This window comes from Ambystoma mexicanum, chromosome 4q (genome assembly GCF_040938575.1).
Source record: "Ambystoma mexicanum isolate Mex_15411 chromosome 4q, UKY_AmexF1_1, whole genome shotgun sequence".
Classification (NCBI taxonomy): Eukaryota; Metazoa; Chordata; class Amphibia; order Caudata; family Ambystomatidae; genus Ambystoma; species Ambystoma mexicanum.
Window position 1 is genome coordinate 301,928,479 of NC_090928.1, and position 12,650 is coordinate 301,941,128.

The window sequence follows — 12,650 nt, forward strand, 5'->3', positions numbered from 1 at the left end:
GGTACCATTAAGGGTTACCTGGTGGCGCTGTCCATATTTAAGTGCTCGTCTGAGGAGTGTTCTTATTTTAAGATCTTTGATATCTCAGTTTCTAAAAGGGCTAACTGATGTGTTTCCACCACCGCCTTTCCAGGTGCCGGGATGGGATTTGAATTTGGTTTTAAAGTTCCTAATGTGAGCTCCGTTTGAGCCCTTACATTCTTGTCCATTGCGACTGTTGTCCTTTAAAACTGTATTTTTAGTTGCGGTTACTTCCACACGCAGAGTGAGTGAGTTGCAGGCACTTTCCGCCAAACCACCCTTCACTGTGTTCCATAAGGACATGGTTGTCCTTAGGGTGCGGCCTTCTTTTCTTCCGATGTTTGTGTCGGAATTCCACTTGAGCCAGAAGGTAATTCTTCCGGCGTTTCATCCTCCTCCACATCCTGACAAGGAAGAGGAGAGGCTCCATAGGTTGGATCCTAGGAGAGCTTTGAGTTTCTATCTCTCACGGATGTCCCGGGTCAGAGTGGACGACCAGCTCTTTGTTGATTATGCTGGAATGCGTTTAGGTCAGGCTGTTTCCAAGCAGACCTTGTCCAGATGGATCATTTTGGTGGGAAAGGACCCTCCAGTAGGCTTACAGGCTCACTCTACTAGGGGTGTGGCTGCCTCCACTGCCCTACAGAGGGGGGTACTGATTTGCAATATTTGCGAAGCAGCCACATGGGCCTCGGTCCATACCTTTGTGAGGCAATATTCCTTGGACTCTATCCATGGGCAGGATTTGGCCTTTGGTAAGGCAGTCCTGTATTCAGCAATTTGGGCATGCTAAAATTCTAAATTTGTAAATTCTTTTCCCTCCTCCATATGTTGGTACTGCTTTGGGAGTCTGTCATAGATGTGGAATACGTCGGAGGACACAATCCCCTCGAAGAACAAGTTACTTATCTTACCTGGTAACGTTCTTTCGATGGGATGTTCCTCCGACGTATTCCACATCGAACCCTCCTAGCCTGCCCCTCTACAGAATTTCTTATGTGATTGCAGCTTACGTTTCCGCAAGGCTTTCTGCAGTGATACTGGCAGGAGATTGGTACCACACGTTCTGGTAAAAAACTACAACTGAGGCTACGTGTGTCCTAGATATAACATCTGGTGACGTCGACCCTCGACGGAGGATCTCGAGGGACAGCGTGTCGATGTCATCGATGCAGGACGCCTATGCTGAAAAAGTATTCCGAAGCAGCACAGCTGTGGTCATTACTGTCATAGATGTGGAATACGTCGGAGGAACATCCCATCGAAAGAATGTTACCAGGTAAGATAAGTAACTTGTTCTTCTCATAAATGAAAAGATTAAGGAATACAATTCCTTTATTACTGCATGACGAGATCATCTAATCTTGAAATAATATTTTACATTTTTATTTTGCTCTTCCAAAAATGTTTTGCATTGTGCCATTCCATATAATAAGAATATTGTCGATTTAACCTCTTTCAAAGGGATTACCTTGTCAACACCAGGTCTGTCTTTCCTCAATACACAATGATGTCCGCATGATCCCATTAATATTTTGGTGTCTTAGGAATACACACATATAAAGTAATAACATCCAAAGTTGCAGAGGTCTCCATCCTTCCAGGATATTTATTTTTTAAGTTTTTCTAGAACCCCATGGCATCCCTCACATAGGAGTCTCATAGATGAACAGATAAGAATAAATAAACATATTCTGAAATAAATCCCATACGGTAATCAATCCCATTTATGATGGGGAATGACTAGGAGTGAAAGAATACCCTTCTTCATGTATTTCAGGAAGCAGAAGAAAAGTAAACGTTTTGGCTGTTTTACAAACACTAATTTCCTTTCATCTTGAGAGGGAAGATGTTATGACACCCGTTTCTCCAGTGATTCATGCATGCATCTGTTCTTCAGGAATTGGGTCTTCAGACAAACTTTTATAACCTGAATCATCAGAGAACCGCCTATTCCTTTCCTTCACATAACCAATTCTGCTCATAATGACTATGTTCCAACCTTTGTCTTCTCTGTGGTTCTTTATTCGATGAACACTTGAAATGTTGTTGTTTTATTGGTACATGGGTGAGAGTGAGAACTACCAATTTGTGTTTTTGCTGATAAAGGTATTTTAATTGGATGGGGGCAGTAGAAGACCAGCCCTGTTCCTTACTGTTACCACGTATTTTCATTTAGCAACAGACTTTGAGCTGACCACAACAAATGAATATTTCTGTTTAACCTGCAGATACACTCCCAGTTAAAAAGTCGTCTTCTGATGTTTCGATCTCTCTGGAAGCCTCCCCCCAGGCTCCTGTGCTGCAGGCAGCAACGCTTCTTCCAGGACCACCAAAACAACCAGTAAGTCATTCATGAGGTTCTTGAAGGTTTCAAGGTGCATGTAGTATGCTGGAATACAATCGTGATTGGCAAACTGTAGCTTTTCTGTCACTGGTGTATTTCCAATCCATCTCCACTGAGAGCACCACTATCCCTTCTTTAAGTCATTCTTTCTTTTCTCGTCTAACGACTTCTCTCTGCGATATGTATTCTTAATTTGTTTTATTTAATACAGTAGTTATTTAGACACATTACAAACACAAAACATTATTACAGCACATAACAACATGTACAAAGAACATATATACTACAGTTACTATTGTCAATTTTTGGCAGTTCTACTTTGTTTACATTTCAATCATGGTCAGTAACTCACACTAAAAGACAATATTTATCAATTGTCAAATCATTTCGGAGCCAAAAGATACTGCTTATTAACTGCAGTTAACCAAGCCTATTTTCTGCAGCGAGGTAAAGCAATAGAAATGACAGTGGAATGTAACTAGTGGCAGATCTCTCCCACTCATATGCCTTCTTGTGTCACTGTTGCCCAGTGGTGTCCAAGAGTTTATTAGGGATTCAGCATCACTCTGGTCTAATCTTAGCGCTGAAAAAACCCTGAGATAGTGCCACACTGATCCCTGTCAGGAGTGTTTCAGATACAACTTTCTAGTACGTTTTGTAAAAATAATAGCTTCACCCCTTTTAATGCTTGATTGTTCAAATATAACTTTGAGCCAAGCCTTGATGGCAAGCATTTCATGGTGTCAAAACCTCTCTAGATAAGTAGTGGCCCTTACAGTTATACCAGTTTGCCTAATCAGATGGGTTACTTTTTGAGACTCACATTGGTAGAGGTGAAGAACCTAATTCTGAATAGTTGCATTGGTAACAGACACTTGAGGTTCTGCTATAGAGATGACAGTAAAGGCCCCTGGTGTTTGCAGGAGCACACAGTGCTTCTCTCAAACCTCCCTTCTGCATTGTCAAGATTTGACCAAGAAGAATTAAAGTTTGACACTTTGAAAAATTGTGCCAGCACTTACTTATGGCCTGGAAGTATTTTTGATTTGACCTAGGCCTATTTCCTAACTCATTAGCGGTCACAGTATGGAAACAAATCTTAGGTTTACCCAAATAGTTACTGAATTGTATCATGGGGCATGAATTAGGATTGGTCTCACTGGAAATCATCATAATTCGGGGAAAAAAACAACATGTATGCTAAAATAATTAATCCATCTGAGAAGTCTGTTGATTTTAAGAAGGCTTTACAAGATATGATTCCCCCCTTAGCAACCTATGCACGGTCTTTGGCCATGATATTGAGTGATTGGGAGGAATTGATCAACAATCCTACTTATGTCAAGAAAACATTATACAAGAAAGATTGGAGAGTAACTGTAGAGCAATTTATCTCGTATTCCTTATATCAGGAGAATTGTACATTTCCTGAGAGGGGAACCAAGCTATCCATCTATATTTATCTTATTTCCGTGCAAAATTACTAGGAATTATTATTGCAGAATCAAGATAAACCAGGTACCTAACCTTCAAATTCTTAGTACCCAGAATGGATATAATCAAAGAAGAGGGAATCTGTAAGCTATATGGGGACCAGTCAATGTATGAAACTATAAAATATCTTATTATAATTTCTCCTCAAACCTTACATTTCAGATACAATCACTTTGAGAATGTTGTAACCCATTTTTACTTACCCTGCAGGGGAAAGACTGTGGATCAGATTGATTGAGAGAGAATTTACCTATAATGATAATTGCACTTTGTGATTTTTTTAGAAGGATTATCTAAATTATTGTAGATTTTAGAAATTCTATATTTACTATGTCGTATATTTTTATTTGAATTTTAGAAACTCACTGGTAGAAATTGTATGTGATGAAAATATTGTACATTAATTCATGATTTGTATAATTTTGTGTGTAAGGTTTTATTTAAAAACCACATCACAATAAGAAAAGATATTTCTAATTTATCAGAAGGAAAATGGATGTCATTCAATGATTTTAGACAGATAATCACTCAGTTCAGACATGCAATAAACAAGCACAACTTCGAGGAGAATGTAGCCTCCTGCCTCACACCCCATTGGAAGCTAACCTCAATGATGAATCAATCCCCAAGAAACACATTTCAACCCTACATTGTTATATTTCCTTTCACCTCATACACTTTGATGTGGCTTAAACAAAGATGGGAAATGGATATTGGCACTATTCAAGTGTAAGAATGGCAGGAGGTTCTGATGTCCCTTCGTGAAATTGGCAAAGCCAGCCCAATTTATCTTAGTGCAAATTTAGCTTAGTGAAACTTAAAATCCTTCACAGAATATGATACTTAAGAGGCCTCCTATTTGCATGTGGTTATTCCCAACTTATCAATGTCTGTGATGAAACAAGACACATGGCTCCTTTTGTCACATATCTTGGCAATTCTCCATGGTCTAAAAATGTTGGCAAGCAGTGATAAGAAAATGATCTGCAGTACTTGGTCATGACCTTCCTGCCGATCCCAAGACAACCTTGCTAGGCATTTGGGAGGACAACGCATTCTCTAGGGTTGAATGGCTGATCTTTTCCATTGCATTGGCGGTGGCAACATGTAATATTGCACTGAAATAGGTTGTTAATGACTCTCATAAGTTATCAAAATGGAAACAAGACTTGGATTTCGGTATGCGGATGGAGAAGATAGTGTATAGAATGTGGGGCTGTCCCCAGAACTTTACAAAGATCTGGCATAGGAGAAATAGGTAAGGGAATGTTTTACCAAAGCATACTACCTCCATGGCTATATCACTGTTGTTTAAATCAATGCCGAAGTGCAAGTCCATTGTTTTACTTAATTTTATTTTACATTTTCATTTTGTACTTATAATGTTTGTCTTCTCACTGTTTTGTGAATACAATGTGTTATCAAACAAATTATAGGTTTCATTGCTCAGAATAACTGGGCAGTCTTTGTCCGATTTCATTCCTTGGTAGGATAGAAAAGATAATTAAGTGGCTATATCCTACTCTTGAAATGCAATAGCGGGTTCCTGAAAGATTAAATCAGAGGTGCTTGCAGACAACACACCATGTTACAGAATATATGCATGCCTTTACCAAGCAAACACATGACTGTTCCAAACTCTCACACTAATGCAGAGAAAACCTCACACGTTTTCAAGAATCTTCTGGGAACTGGTGTGCCAAAAGCCACATTGCCACACCCACTGAGCTCTAAGGAAATATCTCAGGCTCTTCTTCAATAGCATGGACTCACTATTAGATGTACACTACAGCAACTCCAGTCCGGGCAAGAAAGCTTGCCTGTATCGCTAAGCATGTCCTTGTTGTTTTCTTCCATCAAAACTGCATGACCAAGATCATTAAATGCTTCAAAAACCTCAACACCATCTAACGACTTATGCACTGCTAAGGTCCTAAAGCCTTTCTGCACATGCCCTTGTAGTGAGTGACAAACCTTATAAATACCTTATTCACCAGGTTCTATGTGAAAATCTCACAGGATTATTGCAACAAGTTTTTCAATGGATATGATTCACCAGTGATGCAGGCCACTAGACTCTAAAGTATGATTTTATCATACAACTCCAAAAATTGCCGTCTTTCCCCAACTATTTATCAAAATATGTTCCTATGCCGTGTTTAACAGTCAATTGGGGCTCATTGCAAGTTTTTTGTTTGTTTTTTTTTAAACAATTTTTATTGATTCTGTTCCAAACAAACAACCAAACTTGCAGTACATATTACAGTAGTTCAAATTTCATGCAACTCAATGTCTACTGCGTCTCCCGTACCCCCTCCCCTGCCCGAGCCTACACTACTTCACAATTTGCTTCATCTTTTAAAGGGGTTCCCTCTCCTGTGTTTTCTGCTGGGTCCTGGTCGCTCGACCAGTCTTGAGTGGACCCAAACAGTGTGGCTATTAAGTGTTTCCAGGCTGTCAGGGTTTCTGCTTCTTCCTCCCCTCCAGTGTTGCTAGCTTCCTGCCATACTGCAGTTTCAGTTTCTGCCCATTTCTGAAGGTCTTTCCACCATATTTCTTTCCTTGGTCTGTGGCAAGCCTTCCATCCCATGGCAATTCTACGCTTTGCAAGTATATATGCCAAATCCTTTAGTTTACTTACATGTTTAAATTTACGTGGTCTGGGAAAACCCCCTACCAGACATGCCCATGCTATTTCATCAGTTATCTTAATCCCTTTTTCTTCAAATCTGTGGGCTACTTCTCCCCAGAATTTCTCAATTTCTGGGCATGCCCAGAACATATGCGTCATCCCGGCGTTTTCTTCGCCGCATTTGGGGCATGTTTGTTTGTTCTGCGTTTGTAAATGTAGCTATCCTCTGGGGTGTCCTATAAGCCTTGTAGGTTATATACAGTTGTATTTGCTGTAGCCTTGCATTCCTTGACCCTTTCTTGTGGTACCCTTGGGCCCGCTCCCACATCCCAACACTCATAGGGGCACCCACTTCTTTCTCCCAGTCCTGTCTCAGTTGTACCACTTCCTTCCCCACTTTGGACATCACCAGCTCATATATCCTGGATATCTTGTGCCCTCCTTCTGCTATGTCATATATCACTTCTATGGTGGCGTCCGGTTGCTCCTCTAGTACTATTTCAGACCATGTCTCTTTGATCTGCCGCACCATCCTATGATATGTAATATACTGGCCAGTATGCAACCCTGTTTCCTCCACCAACATCCCAAATTCCTTAATCCTCGCCTCTTGCCATATGTCTCCCAATGTTGCTATCCCTACTGGTTCCCAGTGCTTCCTGATCATCTTCATTAATTGACCTTCTTTTCCCGTCAATGCGACCAGTGGCACTTGCGGGGAACACGGGGTTGGGTTCTCCATTACCTGACAGGCCTTATGCCATATTTCCCAACCCAATGTCATCATCTCTGGGCGCTCTTTCATATTTGATTTGAGCAGCCATATCATTTCTTTCAGGAAGAATGGGGCACATTCCAGTCTAAACAACCTAGATTCTGAGGTTGGGTCTTCTGATAACCATTTTGCCACATACTGCAATTGGCTCGCTAGATAGTAGATCTCATAGTTTGGCAATTTTATACCCCCCTTATCATACAAATTTTGTAACTTCCAAAGGGTGGTTCTGTTCCTCATCCTGTGCCAGAGAAATTCCCTACATCTGCTATGCTCCCTAGCAAAAAATCGCCCTGGGCTCAGATATGGTATGTTCCCGAAATAATGCAATAATCTCGGCAGAACTACCATTTTCAGCATCGCCCCTCTTCCCATCATCGCCAAGGGGAGCTTCACCCAGAACTTCATACTATTTTCGATGCTCTTGACCGCTTCCTCAGTATTATGATGGTGCTCTGCCTCCACCGTATGGTAAATGGCTATCCCAAGATATCTAAATGTGTTTATCTCCCATGGTATTTGTAAAACTGGTAATTGATCCCGGGGGATCCCTACATACCTACCCAGTTGAAATATACATGACTTTTTGGGGTTCACCGCTATGCCAGATAGCGACGCAAATCGCTCCATTACTTCCAAAACATATTGGCGGTTTTCTTCAGGGTATCGTAGATACAACAGCATGTCATCAGCGTACAAAGAGACAAAGTGCGGCTCCCCATTTATGTTAATCCCTATTATGTCATACTGTTGCCTTAGATATATCACCAGGGGTTCTAATGCTAAGATATACAGCATAGGGGACCACGGGCATACCTGTCTAGTACCCCTACTAAGTTGCCACCTCTCCGATATTATTGCTCCCGTTTTGACCCTGGCCAGCGGTGCGCTATATATCAGTTTGACCCATTTAAGATACCCAGGCCCTATCCCATAACGGTATCAGGTAATATAATCGTGGCAAAAATGCAGCGGTAAAAAAATATTGCGGCAAAAATGCCGCCGTTTGACCCGGTAAAAGTGTGCCCCATTATACCATTTGAGGGGCTTGCGGGAGTGTCCCCCGCTCCCCTTAAATGGTAAAATGGGTGCGGGGGTGTCCCCCGCAGGTTTTTCATTGACGGCGGCGCAAAAACGGCAGCATTTTTGCCGCGATATTTTGTTATCACAGCAATTTTTGCCGCGATTATATCACATGGAACCCCCATAACTGGACAGGGCGGCAATCAGCCAAGGCCATTTGACTGAATCAAAGGCTTTTATTGCATCCAACGATACAATTGCAATTTCGCCTGCGTCCCCTTTCGTGTGTTCTATAACTCGGTAATCGTCTAAGGTTGTTGGATATATTCCTATGTGGGACATATCCGGTCTGGTCGGGGTGTATTAGTTTATTAATGATCCGTCTCCTTCTATTTGCCAGAACCGCTGTGAGTATTTTGCTATCTTGAGTAAGCATTGACAGCGGTCTGAATAATCCACAATCTTTGCCAGGCTTATTGGGTTTAGGGAGTGGTATGATCATCACCTCTCTCAGGGACTCCAGCAACTTCCCTGTTTCGTATATGCCTCATTAAGAATTGCTTAAAGCGAGGGGAGCACCTCATTTCTATACATTTTATAGAATTTGCTAGGGAGTCCATCAGCCCCTGGAGTCTTGCTGGTAGGCAGCTGCACTACCACCTCTTCTAGTTCCTCTAGGGTGATTGGGGCATCCAATTCCTCTCGCTCATCTGCGGCATGCCTATGTCTTCCATTGTTTCCCTTATTCCCCTACAATCGCTTCCCCTTTCATCCCGATACAATTGTTGGTAGTACTCTAAGAATTCACAATTCACACCCTCTTGGGTGTCCACTATACGCCCATCTTCTTTCGCTATTGCTCTAATCGTAGATCGGGGGGTCTCACTTTTGTATAACCATGCCAGCACCCTCCCTTGTTTATCTCCTCCAGCATGTTTTCTCTCTATGTACTTTTTATAGTTTAAATTGCACAGTCTCTCCCAGTATCCCGCACATTTCTGTTGCAGCCTGAGTATGGTTTTTCTATCTTCCTTGGTGTTACCCTCCCTGCTCAACGCTGTTTCAGGCTCTTCTTCCACTTCCTGTAGTTCTATTAATATCCCTCCTTGTACTCCTTTGGACTTAGCTATGGCTATCCCCTTCACTACCACTTTAAATGCTTCCCACAGCGTGCCGGCTCATTGCAAGTTTGATGGTATCTCGGCATGAAATCCACCAAGATGCCACGCATTGTTTTTTTTTATAAAACATTTTATTAATTTCACAGCAAACAAACGGTGCACCTTAACATGGTGCATAAAATACTAAAACCCCAACCCCCCTTCCTTACCTCCCCCTCCTTAAAGTTGCTAAAAAAAAAAGGAAGCCCGCACAGTCCACCACTAGTCCACAAATGTGTCTTCTTCTCCATAGTCCAGGGAGCGATCTGTGTCCAGTTCTCTGGGCTCCAGGCCCGTCAAGGATGCAATCAGATGCTGCCACGCTGTCAATGTATCCACTTCCTCCTCACCCCCTCTACACACTGCCGCTCTCCAGACCACCGTTTCAGCCTCGGCCCATTGTCGGAGGTCCCTCCACCAGGTTTCTACATTGGGTCCCACCCGAGCATTCCAACCCATGGCAATCCTGCGTTTCGCCAAAATATAAGCCAGATCTTTGAGCTTTCACTCATGTTTGAGTTTACGCGGTCTAGGAAAGCCCCCAACCATACATGCCCACAAGGAGTCTACCCCAATTCAATCCCTTTGGTAGCTATTTCCCTCCAATATCTCGCAATTTCAGGGCAAGCCCAAAACATGTGTACCATCCCAGCATTTTCTTCCCCGCATTTTGGGCATCGTTGTATTGCCGCATTTGCGAACTTGGCGATTCTCTTGGGGGTCATATATGCTCTTTGAGTAATATATAGCTGAATCTGCTGTAATCGTGCGTTCCTCAACACTTTTTTATGGTATCCTTGCACCCTTCCCCATAGTCCATCACGTATCGTCTCCCCACTTTCCTCTTCCCAGTCCCGCCTGGTCTGGACCACCTCTTTACCCACTTTAGACATCAGTATTTCATAAATTCTGGAGACCTTGTGACCACCATCTGACACTGCTTGGAACATTTCTATGGCTGCGTCTGGCTGCTGGGCCAGTTCTGCTTCTGACCATGTCTTCTTTAGTAGTGCCATCAGCATAACATACGCAATATACTGCCCGCTATGTAGGCCCATGTCCTCTCTTATGCTATCAAACTCTATCCTGCCCTCTTCCCGCCATACATCCCCCACTGATGTCACCCCCCCGGCTCCCAGTGTTCCCTTATGCTGCGTCTCAGTTGGTCATCTATACCTCTCAATGTCACCAAGAGGACCTGCGGGGGGAGCAAGGCGACCGGCTTCCTAGCATTACACAGGTCTTATGCCAAATCTTCCTTCCCAGGGTCAGTAATGCCGCTCTCCTACCTTTCGGGGACTCGGTCACCCACATCCATTCATTCAAGAAATATGGTGTACATTCCACCTTCAGTAGTCTAGACTCCAATGTGGTGTCTTCAGATAGCCATTTAGCTACGTATTGCATTTGGCCCGCTAGGTAATGCACATCAAAATTAGGTAATCTGATCCCTGCCCGAAAATGTGGGTTTTGTTATTTCCATAGGGCTATCCGATTCCTAGTGTTATGCCAGGTGAACTCTCTACATATATTGTGGAGTCTAGCGAAAAAACGTCTGGGTATTAAATACGGGACGTTTGCAAAATTGTGTATCAACCTGGGCAATACTATCATTTTAAGCAATGTCCTCTTCCCCATCATGGTTAGGGGCAACCTAGCCCAGAATGTCATTCTTTGTTGAATCCCCTCTACTGCCTTCCCCGTATTATTCTTATGTTCATTCTCGACCTTATTATATATATTTATTCCCAGATATCTGAAGGTGTCCACCGCCCATTCAATCTGTAGCACTGGTAACGCACATTCGGGTATTCCCGTATATCTACCTCGCGGGAATATAATGGATTCCCGTTGGTTTACCGTTATGCCCGATAGTAGTGCATATCGTTCTAGTACCTCTAATATATACTGTAGGTTTTCTTCAGCGTATTGTAAATACAATAGCATATCGTCTGCATACAGTGATATCAAGTGCTGTCCACCTTTCGTTGTAATGGCCACCTCCCCGTATTGGTATCTAAGGTATGCTGCCAGCGGCTCCAGCACCAAAATGAATAGCATCGGGGACCATGGGCAGCCCTGTCAAGTTCCTCTGCCCAGCGTCCATCTTTCTGAGACCACCGATCCTGTCCGAACTCTAGCGGTCGGTTCACTATACAATAATTTCACCCACTGTAGGTACACCGGTCCTAGCCCAAATTTCTCCAGGACCGCTAGTAACCATGGCCACTTAACAGAGACGAAAGACTTGACTGCGTCCAGTGAGACCATCGCCAATTCTTGGGAACTTCCGGCGGTCTGGTCTATAACATGGTGTAATCTCCTGAGATTATCAGAAATACACGGTTGAGGGACATATCCCATTTGGTCATGGTGTATCAGGGCACTGATCAATGGTTTTAATCTGTTTGCCATCACCACCGTAAGGATCTTACTATCCTGATTTAACATCAACAAGGGTATATAAGCTCCACAGTCAGTGTCTATTTTACCCGGCTTATGGAGCGGGATGATAACCGCTTCCCTCAGAGTTTCCGGCAGCTTCCCCTTTCAAACGACTCATTCAGCATAGCCAACAGTGGCGAAAGTAGATCCGTCATGTATGTTTTATAAAATTCACTTGGGAGGCTGTCGGCCCCAGGAGCCTTATTAGTGGGTAGGGTACGGATTACATGTTCCAGTTCCTCCAATTCCAGTGGTGCCTCAAGTCTTTCCCTATTGGCTGCCTCAAGCCTGGGCAAGAGGATGTCGTCTAATGCATCACTTATATTGATTTCCTCTTCCTCCGTTTTATCGGTATACAATGTACGATAGTGCCTCTGGAAGCACTCGTTCACCCCTTCTTGTGTGTCCTCAAGTATACCATCCTCTCGGCGCATCTTTCGGATCACCTGTCTCAGGGTCTCACTCTTTCACAACCAGGCTAGTAGTCTGCCTGGTTTATCCCCTTCAGTGTGCTGTCTTTCTATGTATTTACTATAGTTTAAGTTACACAATCTATCCCAGTGGGATTTACATTTTTCGGTTAGGTGTCATATGGCCTCAGTCTTTTCTGGAGAGTCCAACCTCTCTTGCATTTTGTCCTCGATCTCCCTTTCCATGGTTTGCAGGTCCACCATCATGCCCCCTAGGAGACCAGTTGATTTCGATATCGCAGCCCCCCTTACCACTACCTTAAATGCTTCCCAGAGTGTGCCA

The 12,650-nt window shown here is 43.1% G+C and overlaps 1 protein-coding gene across 1 annotated transcript in view; it reads left to right on the top strand.

Annotated features, from left to right (window-relative positions):
- The window catches only part of SYNJ2 (synaptojanin 2), a 1,190,168-nt gene that overhangs the window by 1,047,254 nt on the left and 130,264 nt on the right, over positions 1-12,650 (top strand). Inside the window, exon 24 of the mRNA XM_069607872.1 lies at positions 2,253-2,365. Coding sequence (XP_069463973.1) covers positions 2,253-2,365 — 113 coding nt within the window. The remainder of the gene's footprint in view (positions 1-2,252; positions 2,366-12,650) is intronic.